The sequence below is a fragment of the Echiichthys vipera genome (assembly GCF_963691815.1).
Source record: "Echiichthys vipera genome assembly, chromosome: 17".
NCBI lineage: Eukaryota > Metazoa > Chordata > Actinopteri > Perciformes > Trachinidae > Echiichthys > Echiichthys vipera.
The window spans coordinates 15,823,385-15,838,415 of NC_139842.1; the positions used below are offsets into that span (position 1 = coordinate 15,823,385).

A 15,031-nucleotide genomic window follows, 5' to 3' on the forward strand; every position below is an offset into this window, starting at 1 on the left:
GCAATCCTGCTGTTGAAATGCACCTAGAATACTCTCACATTGGACTTATATATATTAATCTACACGTTAAGGTGTTTGAATCAGTGTTGTGCATACAGAGAGGCCCATATACATGGACAGAACCTCTACCTCAACACCTCACACTTTGTCTAGCCAGGGGCATTTGTGATGCTATCCAATATAGTTATAGAATGATTAAAACATATTTAGGACTGATCCAGCATTTGAAGGCAACTTAAAACTGGTATTAAAAACGTGTATTTTTTTTTTTACTGGGCTAAAGCCTGTGCAGGTAAAATTCAAAGGGAATCCAAATTTGTTTTACAACCCCAGTGGCTCCAATGAGTCACTTGCAGCATTCATCCTGTTATGAGCAGAATACAGAGAGCAAATCTGGATAATTGGCTAGATATTAAAATACATCACATCATTTGACGCTAAATAAATTATAATATACAAAGATAGCCTTTCTAAAGAAGTAGCTGATATAGTCAACATTGTAATAATTATGGGTAAATATATTTATTCATGTAAATGGAAAAATCAGAAACTTCACTGAATTGGTTTAAAATGAATTAAGTATCTTTCTTTAAAAACATTAGCTGATACAAACCAGCTATTCCCCCGAATAATAGCTATTCTATGTCACAATTTCCGCTATTTTGAATAATTTTGACATCTTTTTTTCTGCAATGAAAATAATGTCTGATCTATTGCTAGGGTCTCCAAATGCAAACAATGAGTGATACATTGATATTATAATATATTTACTATATTTATTTATTTATTTTAAAAGAATACAGGAGCACGCGTGGCTCCGCCCCCGCCCCCGGTTACGTCGTAGTCATGGAGAATGCGTCCCCCTCTCGTCCAATGAGAAGCGGCGCTGGGGCCATGTGTGTATTGTTTAAACTGCTCAAATCGGGGCTGTATGTTTCCAGACCGTAAAACTTCCACCAAACTGAGTGATGGCGGCCGTCGTGTCTGTTAGCACAGCTGCCGGGGATGAAAGCACAGACACAACAGGGCTCAGTTTCGCCCCTCGTCCGCTTCACGAAAACCACGACCTCGCTGCGGAACACGAAAACTGGATGTCCGGGGAACGTCGTTATCCCGAACTCGAAGCCGGCGAAGAGGACTCTACGTCGGACCGCGAGTGTCAGCGGAGGGTCGACGAGGACTTGACATCACTGAGCCCTGAAGAGATTGAGAGCCGCCTGGAGAGAACTCGCCGGGAGTTTTACAACCGTAGAAAAATTATCATTAAGAATCTCCCCTCTGACGTTAGCAATCAGGTAAAAAGTAGTTGGAGGTTTAATTAAATGATTGATTGATTGATTGATTGACTTGGGCTAACGTTAGCCTAGCTCTAATATGCTTTGCCATGCTACCTGTGTTAGCCTGCTAGCCATTTAACTCATTAGCTGTCTTTTTAAGTTCGGTTAGTGCGATATTCACTTTAATGAATCTGCAACTGATATTTAAAAGGCAACACACAGTTAATCGGCACCCCATCCGAACACTAATTAGTATTGTTTTAATACTACTTTGGCTGTTGGGGGTAACTGGCAGGTGGTCAGATAACTGTCAATAATGGTCATCTGTGGCCTGTGTGTATGACCTGCCACCCCGGCCTCATATGCCTAACAATTTGATAACTTTAACTTAATATAAGTGATCCCCCCCATATTTTCCAAGCTACCAACCGTGTGTGGATACTTAATACACGGGTGTTACATGTGCACCGGGGCTCTTTTTTCCCCATCAGCCCATGTGTTGTCTAAGCTGGTCATTTTGGTTGCATGATGCCACATTTGTTGGAACGTGCCTGACTCGTGGGGAGCGTTGGGCCTGCGGGCGGTACCATTGTTCAGAGGGGGGGTGGGGGAGTAGTGGGAGTTCGAGATGTGAGTTGCAATATAACAAAAGGTGGAAGGTGTGGGACACAAAACATTTCAGAAAGTGCTAGACAGCATCGCCATTCGTTGTGAACGGTCAAAAAGCAGCGCAGGAACAATTTCTCCAACAATGAGTCAGGTCGTCCCCTCACAGGTGCAACTTGCTGCTATAGGCAGTGGACATGAGTGAGTTAATCATGTGGCGGTCAATCTACAACTTTAAGTCAGAGATTCATTTTTATTTATAGTGCCAAATCATAAGCACAGTTATCTCAAGACACTTTAAGTATAGAGCAGGTCTAGACCACATGCAATGATTTGTTTATGATTTACAGAGACCCAACAATTCCTCCATGAGCAGCAGCAAGCTGAACTTAGTGATAGACCGGTACATCTGCCGACCGATCATTTGCCTTTTTTAGGTGTATCGCAGCTCTGTGACACCCGTTTTAAGTATTATAAATGTTCCCTTTTTTTTTTTTTTTATAATAACTGAGACTCGTAACATTTGTTATCATCATTGTGTAATTTTTATAATTTAAAGTGATGGAGCAAAAGCAGTATCGGCTCCAAATATCAGCAAAATTGGCAGTCCGTATCGGTCATTGGCCATGGCTGATGGAAAGAAAAAAAAATCGACAGCGGCCCTATAAAATCCATATCGGTCGATCCCTAGTTGCACCATCTATAAAATAATTATAATTTATATACTGAGTATTTATCCAGCAATCTTGTATTACAGTGCCATGTAAACCTTCCTTTTTTAAAAAGCAGGAATGTCGAACAGACCCAGCTCTATGTCGGGTGTCCATCTGTTTCGACTGGTTAGGTTTATGCCTGATACCCTGGATCGTGTGTATTAATTTAAATGTCTTTTCCTATTTTACAGGAGGTCCATGAGCTGTTGGGCAACTATGACTTGAAGTACTGCTTTGTTGACAAATACAAGGGCACAGGTTGGTCTCACTGCTTGTCTGTCATGTTAGTAGATATTGTATATTCAGTTTAGTAATTAGTAAAGGATATATCACAGTCCATACATGTAAACAAAAAAGCATAGCAGACACACTCGATAGCATGAATTCAGGTCAATTTTATTCTTAGTGCCAAATCATGAAGAGTTATCTCAAAACACATTACATATGGAGGAGGTCTTGACCACACTCTGACTTATTTATGATTTACAGAGACACAACATTTCCTCCATGAGCAACTTGGGTTGTCTGCATTTAGAGCAGTTTACTATTTGCTAGTCTTCCTGATGAGGACACACTGCTTCAAAATGTTCTGAGTTTTAAGGAATATATTGCCCCTTCCCTAAAAATGTTGTTTAGATGGTTGGATGTGCTCCAGTATTTTTACCACTAGTGATGACACAATTATGTTTTCACTAAATTTCACCAGTTGTTTGTGCTGGTAGGTATTCAAGGTGTGCCTGTTGTCTGTATTGTAAGGAAGGTTATCCTGCATTCTGTCGATACATAATGGTTTTGCACGTGTGGTTACATTAGTTGATAGGGTATTTGGTCAAAAAAAATATGATAGCCCTAAGATTCAATTATAATACATATAATAATATTAGATTTGGTCCCCAATTGTAATAAAAAACATAAATGTAGATATCATAATACTGACAAATACACAAAAACACATAATAGAGCATTTTTCGACAAGGTGACATAAATCGTCAGAACACCGCCAAGCTGATATTTTCCATTGAGCCGTTTTCTGCACGTGAGCTCTTTAGCTGCCATGTTTCAAAGCAATCTACCGTTGACAAAATAGCCCAACAAAATGGGAAATTGAAGGACTATTGCAAACCGTCATGCAAAACTTTATTTACATGGCACATGTCATTCAAATACTTGTGATGTTCTTTTGACGGTTATGCACATTGTTGTTGGTTACAGATCTGTCTGTTCTGTCTATTCAGGTGACAAACGGTTGCACTCACATGTCACAACTAAAAAAATCAAAAAATTTATTTTATGCGTCAGGGTGTGACACAGACCGAGACAACCAATTTTTTTTTTTAAGACACAAAAATAGTATGTGTGCACTGCTTCTCAATTCAGGGGAACTGTCTGTTTACAGAGTTCTAAGTGCGTGAAAGATCAGCTAGTCATTAGAAGTTTCAAAGTCGATTTGTTCAGAAGCACTGACATTAAAACCTAAACAGCAGCTTTGTGAATGATATTCATGGGCCAGAAAATTGCACTGGCCAGATGGTAAATTGAGGGTATGCCTTGTATCTACCAAACTGCTGCAGATAACGCTCACAATTAGATTCGCTTTTGTACTAGTTCTATTTGTCTGGTAATTATTAGAACTTTTTTGTGCCCTACAGACAGGATGCTATCCGGCTGTTAAATCGTGACGTACAACCCTTTTAAAATAAAACGGGTCTCACTGAAGAAAGAGGTGGTCGTTATTGTTCACATGTCCGGCCGTTTTTTTTTGTTTTGTTTCAAGGGAGCGTTTGGAAAGGGTGTTACGTCAGACTTGCGGCCAGATAAAGCTTCAAAATATTGGGCTCTAGTGTCTACAGTCGGCACTGTAAGAAGAGTCTGTCACATTGGTAGACATTTTAAAAGAGAGTTCCATTAATATTAAAGCTCATACAGGCCTTGATGTACCCTTTTAGCCATCACTGATGCTCAGTGAGGAAAAAATGCCTTTTGATACTTGGGAAATGTTGCAGTGACATGAAAGCTGGTGTGTGATGACATTGTGCCACCAGCGTTGTCTTTTATCAGCCCAGGTTGGCCCCTTGAGACCTGCTGTGCATGAAAACCTTTCTCTTAATGCTGACTGAACAAATGTCCCTCCCTCACTTTACACCAAATTGTGTTAATTGTCTCCCTTCCTCCCTCTGTTCCCCTTCACCCTCAGCATTTGTGACTCTGCTCAATGGGGAACAGGCGCAGTGTGCCATCAAAGACTTCCACCAGCATGTGCTCCGGGACAGGGAGATCTCTGTGCAGCTGCAGCCAACCGACGCTCTGCTGTGCATCGCCAACTTGCCCCGCGCTTTCACCCAGCAGCAGTTTGAGGAGTTGGTGCGACCCTTTGGTAACCTGGAGCGCTGCTTTCTGGTCTACAGTGCCTCCATGGGGCATTCCAAGGGCTATGGCTTTGTGGAGTACATGAAGAAGGACTCTGCTGCCAGGGCCAAGTCAGAGCTATTAGGAAAGCAGCTTGGCTCCCGCATGCTGTACGTCCACTGGACAGAAGTAGGCTCCCTCACATACCCGCTGCTGCACTCTAAATGCCTGTGTGTGGACCGCCTGCCCCCAAGCCTGCTGACAGCCCAAGACCTGCGCAACTCCCTGGCTGACACCCATGCGCCAGCCTTCTGCCAGGTCAAATTCACCACACACAAACACACTGCTGCGCATTGATGTAATTTCAGAAGGATAATTCATATTGTACTTTTTGAATAGAATACCCCTCTTTTTAAAGCCGTAGAACAGGGTAAGTTGATTGGTCGAAAATTAATCGGCACATATTCTGATAATATGATGAATGGTTAGTCTTTTTTTTGTTTATGCTTCCATGTCTATCTGAATGTTGTAGACCTGCCACTGAAGGTTTACAGACAGTTGGAATTGTCTTGTAAAAATATATTCCATATTTGATCTCTCTGTGCCTTTCACCTTTACCCCAGTTTTCCTGTGGTCACTCAAAGTTTCTATAGCAATGAGCATTGCTGGTTTCTATGGTGATGACCAGCTGACTCCCCCAGGTGGTGTCATTCAGCAGGCTTTTCTGGAACGAGAGAGGGCTGTCCTTTTTTAGCATGACACGCATAGTTGCACTTTTCTGCTGGTTCCAGGTTTTTTTTTTTGTTTGTTTTTTTAGGATTGTGGCATAAGCAGCGATGACCATGTGATGATTTAAGGCAAACAGTTTAGTTTACAGCTCTTGTTTCAACAAGATACAACCAGCCTGGTTATGAACTATTGAAACTTGGTATGTATTCATGAGGCCACATCTAGTGAGTGGTGGTAAGTAAAAGGTTTTAAAAAGGAAATTTGGCTATATATCAGAATAGTACCTTTCTATTATTGTAAACCTTCAACAGAAGATTTGATCATGATGATTGATCTATAACTTTACCGATAATAAATGCATTCCGCATTATTTATGGTAATTTCGCATACTGCATCCAACAAATTTAGTTTTTTGACAATGTAAATCACCTTAAATGAGAAGCTTCTATCCATTACATTATCAATAAACAAATAAAAGAAAAACTTTTCCGGTTTGAGCAGAGATTTGATACATTTCAGACTTTTTACAGGACATTTCCAACCTAAATGTGCTTTCAGAGGGATGTTGCACTCATGCTGAACATATGGGTTGAAATGAAAACCACAGACAACCCATACTTTTGTGTACTGTGTGTAAGCAGCAGAGTATCTGTAGGATTAGAATGACTGTGGTTGTTTTTTTTGTTTTTTCACAGTTGGCTCAAGGACAGGATGGAAGTTTCCGGCGGTTTGCAGTGTTGGAGTTTGCTTCAGCTGAGATGGCTGAGGAGGCACAACGACTCGCTGATGGCAGGCTGCTGGGCGGGACACACATCAGGGTGTCCTTCTGTGCCCCTGGCCCTCCTGGGAGAAGCATGTTGGCTGCTCTGATTGCTGCCCAAACCATGGTATTTAAGTCAGATATACTGTAATCGCATATCCAAAGTTACTTTAGCATTTGCCATTGCTCTTGTGTTGATTTCCTGACTTGTGACCCCTCCCTTCAAGGCTGTGAATAGGGGTAAAGGTCTCCTCCCTGATCCTACAGCCATGCAGATACTTACAGGCCTCAATAACCCTGCTACCATCAAGATGCTGCTCAACCCACTGGCACAGGGACCCAAACAGGGTGAGGGTTTCAATCTTAGTCAATGCCTTTTTAATTTTAGGATTTGTTCTGGTGCTGTTGATCCTGATTGCCTCTTTATGTCCAGGCCTCCTTGGGGCAGCCCCTACAATGCCCCTCCTGGCAAACCCTGCCCTCTCCGCTGCCCTGCTCCAGCTGCTCATTCAGAACCAGGCCAAGGCGCAGCAGGTACTGCTACCTTTCTGCCTTTTTATCTATAACATGTGCCTCCTTGACCCTCAGCCTATTTTGATTCATCCTCTCCTGCTCATACACCCTTTCCTCCCCACTCTGCTCTTTCCCTCTTTGCCATTAGCAAGCCTTTCTGGGAAATCATCTTCTGTGGGCTCAGGTGCTGCACAATAAAGAAAACCCTCTAGTGCCTTGTGTGAGTGATAATGGTGTTGTTTGTGTTTGGCTACCAGTGTGTGTGTGTGTGTGTGAGACGTGGTGGTGAAGCTAGATGGATCATGGTCTTTTGACGGGATTGAAATTTGCTAGGAAAACTGAGGTTTGTTTTGTGTGTGTGTGAGGTGTACTTTGGAGTGGTGCTGAGTGATGTGGTAGGTGTGCTCATTGTGCACAAAAAGTGTAAATACCCGCTCTGACCTCTTTTCATATGTGGTGAGTAAGCCTCTGTGTTGATTAAGTGTGCTTGTGTAGTGCAGCAGTTTTTCTACCGCTCGAGTGTTGCAGCCAGGCTGTGTGACCCCTTCTGTGACACTGAGCTCTGCTCTCTCCTTTGGCCAGCAGGCAGGACTCATTGGGGAGAATCCTTTGGCTGCTCTGCCTGTCCAGCAGGGAGTCCATCTGCTTGGAGACCTGCCCCAAGGTTTGGCATCCGCTGACTCCAGCCGTAGCTCCTTGAGCCACGGACTGCATGCTTTATCTTTGCTTATGGGGCTAAACATATGTATCCCTCTTTGTCTGTTAACCATGGTTTCTCCTCTTTACATTGGTCATGAGATTTTGGTCACAATGTCAGATCTAAATTGTATGTAGTTGAATCTCATGGCTATAAAATATGAACATATGTTTACATTTATTGAAGATTGCAATAATTGTATTTTGCAATAACTTCCCCCAGGCAGAGCCCTGGCAAGAGAGCAGGAGTCCCCCACAGCAGCGTGCACCTTCCCCCAGACTTCCTCTCCAAACCTGCAGGGCATCCTGATGGGTGGCATGATGGGGGCAGATGGCCTCACAGCACAAGGGGTAAGGTCCCAAGTAAATACCATGATGTTTTCTGCCTCATGTATTCTTGTCCAGCCTTCTTCTCAAGTTTCAATGGTAAAAATGAATCACCTTTTCCCTCCTGTCAGGTATCCATACTGGGAGATCCTCCCAAAGATGTGAATCATCCCCAGAGTGCCTTTCTCACTGCCAACAATGTTTTTCCCTCAGGTAAGGGGTTTTTCTTGCACTGTGTGGTTCTGATTTTCCTACTTCAGTCTGTTATTGTCTGCTGCACTGACTCAGATATTTAGGTAAATACAGGGTACATGTGAGAGCTTTAAAAATGTTCCCTACATAAGGCCTTTTTAAAAGTATTTAATTACATTTCCTGTCTTTTTGTAGGATCAAATAAATATCAAAACATTATAAATAACTATCAAATGTACAAAATGTTTTGTATGTAACATTACAATTTACTCTGTTTGGTGGTGCAGTACAGCTGCTGTTTACATCAGTGTAATCCTTGACGCTCTCGGCGTGTGTGTCAGTCAGTTGGCGGGAAAACAAAATGTCTTGGTACTAACAAGCTAACCATAGCTCATCGCCTCAGAGTGGGCAAGTGGCAGCAGAAACCAAAACCGAATACATGCCATGTGCCACAGCACAATTCTGTACACAGCAAATCGCGTCACCAACTGCAGTGTGTAATAATAAATAAAAAAAAACAGCACAGCGGCTACTTCTAGCAATGCTGAAGAAATTGCATCGTCCATAATGCAGACTATGACCATGCGACTCATTGTGGCTTGACGCCAACACTTCGGTCTGAGGTGGTTTGGGTCCTGAAGTACTTAATGGTAAATAATTGTCTTCTAGGGCTTAGAAGCCATTATTTCCTTCATACTTTTGCCAGAATGGCTGTGAAGTTAGTTTTATTTAAAAGGTCTATCTATAGTGATATGAGACTAGTCTTAGACTTTGGACTTTGTTTTAAAGTCTAACTTTACAAGTGACTTACTTTTATGAACCAGACTGTTCAATTTTAATAATTTGCCTTTACCCACTGAGTCATTGTACCGACATTACTGCTGACTATTTAGCAAATAAATGGTAAATATTTTGTGAAAGCGCCGATAGTCAACCCTACAATATTTTTGTAATGTCAAAGTATTTGGTTAAAAAATAAAACTATTGTGATATTTTGTTTGTTCCATATTGCCCAGCCCTATTCCAGCATATAATGTCCTTTTGACCCCTCCTATTCTAGGAGCAAGCTGCAGACCTCACCCCTATAGGAAGAGGCCTACACTAAGTAATGTGTCCAACCAGCACACACACCAGAGCATACAGCCAAATTACAACCTGCGCTACCAGGATTCCTACAGCCCAGAATATCCTCCTATACACCAGGTAACCACTCTATGTTCTTGAATGTTTATTCTTAAACGTGAATAAACATGACTCTACTAGATATCATGGTGACCTGATGAATTCACAGTATAGGTCCTGGCTGCTCATTGCAGCTCAGTCAGTAGCCTATATGATGTGATCTTGTCTGATGCCCATCTGGCATTTCTCCTCAGGATCCTCTGGCCCACTTGTATGAACAGCAGGAGAACTTTGATGCTGGAGCCTTGGCAGGATTCGGTCAGCAGGTAGTGTTTAGTCAGCTGCTTCAAGACTGTGTGGACATATATTTAATGTTATTAAATCGTATGCGTACTGCCCTACAGTAACAAAGTTTGTCTCTGCAGCTTTCTCGTCAGCCCGACTACAGCGAGCGTTTTCCCCACTTCAGTTATCCTCCCAGCGAACCCATGTCCTCATACTTCAGCTCAGGGCCTGAGGCCTCCAGTAATGGTTGCCTCCCTACCACCCATCTCAACAGGGTAAGCCTAAAGCTTTGGCCTGAATCGGACTTTCTTTTTGAAAATAACCTCTCAAACTATTTGGTTTCAAACTATTAGGTTAGATAAGGTTCCAAGAATAAGCCCACATTCAATAATTAATGGTGTACTGTGAGTACACGGGCCTCTGTAGAAGAAGTCTAGGTCACTGAAGGTTGTTTTTTTGTCCTCAGGCAGTGGGAATGCCTCCTGTGAGCCACACCACCAATTACCCCCCAGGCCTGGATAATGTTTTGAAGGTAATTTATTTTAAACTTTCTTGTCTTTGCAGGGTTTTTTTTGTTTTTTTTTAACTTTTGTATAAATGTCTTACTTTTTAGTCCAAGTTGCTCCTTTTTTTTTATTGATTTTTAATTAGTTTCTTTTTTTCTCTTTTTTAAAAACCAATTATAGACTCCCATTGGTAGCCACAAGCGTGTGTTCTCACGGCTGATCCCATCTCCAGAGCCGAGCCCTGAGGGCGGCTACGTGGGCCAGCACTCCCAGGGCCTTGGTGGCCATTATGCAGACTCCTACCTTAAGCGAAAGCGTATATTCTAAGTAGGAGTAGCCATTCAACAGCCAGGACACAATGGTATCTCCTCTGGTCTCTTCCAATGAACTTTATGGTGTGGTGGTCCTTGGATTTGTCTCCTGTGTACTCCAATGAGTGACCCCTGGAGGGTGCCAGGGAGTGCAGCCTGTTGCTATCTGGACAGTTGCGTCACTCCATGGGAATTCTTGGTGGTTGTAATTTTTTTTTTTTTCTGTTTGTGTGTGTAAATATATATATGATTTTAGTGTGTTGGTAAATTAAGTTTTTACTTTTTTCTTTTTTTGTTTTTTAGATTTAACTTTAAATTTCCTGTTGAAAAACTTGTACAGTGAGAAAAAATGGTTAATTAGCTAATGAAGTATTTTCTCAAGCATTTTTTATTCCTGTGTTGAGTGGTAAGCAGAGCTACAGATAGTTTGGCCATAGGCTGCTTTTTATAATGTTTGACATCCTGCTAAAGTGATGCTGTCCACAATTTCAGGCAAAGGGACTTGCATAGTATTAAAACAAGCTTTCCATCAAAGGCTCTACTTTTTGAATAGTCCTCCTAATTTCATGTAAAAAGTTCAATGACATGGTGTTTTGGTGTTTTAGTTTCCCCTCCTGCCACAGGGTTGTATATTTTGCTGTATGATTCAGGCCTCTCCTCATTGGTTAACATGCAGCTTTCCATCCACCAATGACAGTTGTGTGTACCTGCCTGTGTATTTTGACGGTGAAGATTTTTACCATTCCGGCATATTTTCTCAAGCCTTTAAACTTTTCCACGTTGTTTGTCTTTTTGTTTCTCACCCTCCAACTTGTTTACGGAGTCCGTTCTCTGCACTGGTTGTCGAGTGATGCACTTGGAGGTCACGATCCTAATCTTTTCACACCTCTATAAGATGCCATTTTTCAAGTTTCCTCTCACTCATCTGTCCAGGAGTTCAGTATGTTCTATGTTTCTTTGAGTTCTGTTTGCTAACTTGAAATTTTGAATGTCTTAAAGTCTAAACACCTGCACCTCAATGGTTAAGTTGGGTGGGTGGGACGATGGACATGGACATGTGCTGTGGGCCATCTCTTGAGGTCTGGGGAGGTACTATTGGAAGCTATTGGCAGGTGGTTGGTCGGTGACATGACTGTCTTTGTTTTTCTTTTCTCTCTTTTTTTTTTTTTTTTTTAAATTAATTATCTGGTTGACAGTTTGATTGTGAAAACCCATTACCTCTCACCTCTGCTAGGAAATGCAGCTACACTTGAGCCTTAACAGTGTTTTCTGTGAGATCATCCTGCCCTGTGTTGGCTTCCATCTACATTTACCATTTCTGTGTTATTTGCTGTGTAAATAGTTAAGCTTGATCATTTTCAGAGTCAAACTTTTGTTTTCTTTAATCATACCTGCCTCCGGTCTGGTGTTTGGAATGAATTTGCTGCTCTCCTGTGTTTTTGTTGTTTGCCTGTATGCTTTGACAGCGGATGTGATCAAGAGTGGCGCCACAGCAGACCGCTCATGTTGTGTATGGACCAAGAGATGCAGCCGTACTGTATGATGATCATTAATTTTGATCGAAATTATTCAAACTGCCATCTTCTCCTCTGTACCGCCATGGTTGTCTCTGTATATATGTGTGTGTGATGTGAGCAAGTAAATGTTATTTAAACGCATCATGTTGTGAACTCTTCATTCAAAGAAAAACTGGAGCTTTAGAATAAAGCTTTGATAACGGTATTTGACCTTTTCAGGCTTACCATGAAATTCTTTTACTCATAATGTTTTAACTTGATTCTTGGGGCACAGGCCCTTGGTTCAACCCTTTCCAAAAGCACATAACTTGCTCTTAAAGCGCAACCCTCTTAAGAGTTTTAATTTTGGACTGCGATTCCCAAATTAGTTTTAATACGGTGTTAAGTGGCCTAGATTTGCATACTTTGATTTAAATTTCTACCTTGCAAGATGCAAAAAGAGCTGCATCTCATTTCTCAATGATCAAATACTTAAATTGTGATGAGTTCAGAGAACCTTCAACACTTAAATATAAAATTGGTGTCAAAATAAATCAGCATGTGTGGTTGAGAACAGGATGACGTAAGTGGCCTTGTGTAATCTTTTTATTTCATCTTTCAGTAAAGAAAAGTCAAACCTTTGCAGCAAAGAAACCAGTGTTGGAATTGTACAACCCTACATTAGTAATGCACTGAAAATGTTGTACAAAGTGTTATGGGCCAACTAATTAGGAACACATTGTAGTGATCATATATTTTAGCCTGATTATGGAAGTAATGAAGCAGAACTAAATATGCCTCTTCTTAATCTTGGCTGCATGCACAGCGGGCTGATGTCTTGCTTTATTGGTTTGCCAACCAACCATATAACTAATAAGTCTGCACACTTGCAGACAGACCTTGAGGAACATGTTCAGCATCAAGTGAACAAAAGGGAGGGTACATCTAGAAAATCTCTTCTTTCGTTGTCCAATCTGGGAGAAAATAGGTGCAAATAAACAGTCCTAATAGTGTTTCACAATGTACACAATGCATAATAATTGATAGACGTATATGAGCTGTTGACTTTTTCCCCCCCGAGTACGTCAGTTACAATGTCAGGCAGCTGCCATGGGTGGTTCTGGTAGGCTTTCAGAGCGACATTGCTGTGAATGTGACCTGTATGAATGTTAAACAAGTTATTGCAGAGAGGATTAATTGTGCTCCTTGAATGAATAATTGAACAATCTCAGCCAGTCTGTCAGCAGCTTTAAAGGCTGATAACAGCCAGCTCAAGAAATAAAAAACAACCGAAGGGATGTTTCAAACGGAGAAGTGAGTTAAAATAAATTTCCGACTGATAAGACTGAGAATGATGACATTCAGATTTAATTTAAAAAAAACAACAACTAAGGAATAAGCTGAAATGGCAGCTATGTCAGACCCTGAAGGTAATGACATGTCCAGCTGAGCTTAAAGTCGTCTCCCCAGTAATTGGCTGTGTGGCAATACTAAGTCCTTTGCATTACTGTCCTTCACCATTCATACTGAGGTGCTAAGGGCCAAGAGGCAGTGAAGAGAGCTCATCTTCCTCTCAGCAGCCGTCAGGATGAAAGGTTGTGATTAGCTGTTATTCTTGTGGACCTGCCGAGCCTCGAGCTGATGGAGCTTTCCCCTGATGGGCAAAAACACCAGTGCAGTACATTGGTTATAAAGCTCCCCTTTTAAAAGATATTGTTTTTAACGTTTCTCAGCAAACAAATGTTTTACTTTATTTTTGGCTATGCCTTGGAATGTCAATTAAGAAATAAATCTGACCAGAAATTCACCTGTTCTCAGTCTGTAAGGGAAATGGCAATGAGAACATTGTGCGGAAATGATGAGGTTGTTTTTTAGAGCGACTGGCAGTAAATTAATGTGTTTTCCCAGCCACTGGGTTTATTTCTGTAATATTTGTCTGTAATGCTTCAGGCACCCTTGAATTATGTTCTCATACCTGCAGCCAGTCTACCCAGAGTTCTCAGAGGGATCCACCGAGGCTCGGTGGACGCTGTGTCAGACACATTTAGATTTCTGCCTTTCATATTTCCACCCACACAGTCACCCTGCACAGTTGCTGGTGAATGCTGCTGAAACCTGCGATTTTCCCAAATACAGAGCAGAGGGAGGAAGAGCTCACTGCAGCATCATTTATCACCAATTACAAGCACACAACTGATGGGAAAGTCCTATTTCTTGTGCCATTGTGTGTGCTAAAAAATTTAATCTCTCTCTTACTCTATTGCCCAAATTCACATGTGCCATGGTTTATTACAGCTTCATTTTAGTGTATGAGCAACAAAGAGTAACCAAATAGGGGTATGTCACAAGAGCTGTTTATAGCAGGATTAGTCATAGAAAACAGCCCACTCCCCCGTGTGACAAACAGTCTGTAAAACAGTAAAATCTCCATAGTCCAAGAGAAAGCTACCTTTAGTCTGCCTTTTGCTTAATTCAGGAGAGGGTGAAAGGCACTCAGTTTGAACGGTGTTGCCGCTTATGCACCCAAACAAGATTATATTATAGTAGGGATTTAAATTCCAAACCAGCACACGTACCCTTATCCCCCTGAAAGAAGATTGGGTATTGTAACTCTCTTCATTTTCATCTTTTCTAGTCGATCCTCTGTGTAATTGTTTATCACTGTGGCAGTACAAAATAAGATAACCATTTCTGTTTATGGGGAAATAAAAGCAATATGTCCTAGCACGGTGTTATTGTTCTGATGCACTGAAAGAAAACATGGTTGCTGAAATGAAGAGAAACACAAGATGATTTCTTTCTGTTTCTCGGAAGGGTTATATATAGTTAGTCTCGGTTTTTTTAACCTTCAATCTTGAATATTAAAGAGATCATTTGGATTTTCTTTTTAAGGGGTTGTATGAAATACTTATCCATAGTCAGTGTGTTACCTTCAGTAGATCAGATGTTACCTCACTTTGGAGAAAAAGGCAGGAGGACATGCAGGGATGCTATGAAATGTACTGCTGGTGATGGCAGCAGCAGCTAAATGTATTTTAGCCACCTAAAAAACACTCACCCAAAAAAAAACCCTGGTTAACTTTTCTTGGGGGAAAATTAAGTCGTTATCTGTACTCTCATCAAAGCCACCAGAGTCCACTGACAAAAACAAT

General features: G+C 41.4%; 1 protein-coding gene across 1 annotated transcript; it reads left to right on the forward strand.

Annotated features, from left to right (window-relative positions):
- Positions 1 to 968: 968 nt before the first annotated feature.
- raver1 (ribonucleoprotein, PTB-binding 1) lies at positions 969 to 11,926 on the forward strand (the record flags this gene model as incomplete). Its single annotated transcript, XM_083931508.1, has 15 exons — positions 969 to 1,295; positions 2,788 to 2,854; positions 4,791 to 5,260; positions 6,367 to 6,558; positions 6,659 to 6,779; positions 6,865 to 6,965; positions 7,527 to 7,689; positions 7,864 to 7,991; positions 8,099 to 8,180; positions 9,220 to 9,362; positions 9,536 to 9,607; positions 9,707 to 9,841; positions 10,033 to 10,098; positions 10,253 to 10,388; positions 11,850 to 11,926. The coding sequence occupies 15 exons, from the start codon at positions 969 to 971 to the stop codon at positions 11,924 to 11,926; spliced, it is 2,280 nt and encodes a 759-aa protein (XP_083787634.1).
- Between the last annotated feature and the right edge of the window lie 3,105 nt (positions 11,927 to 15,031).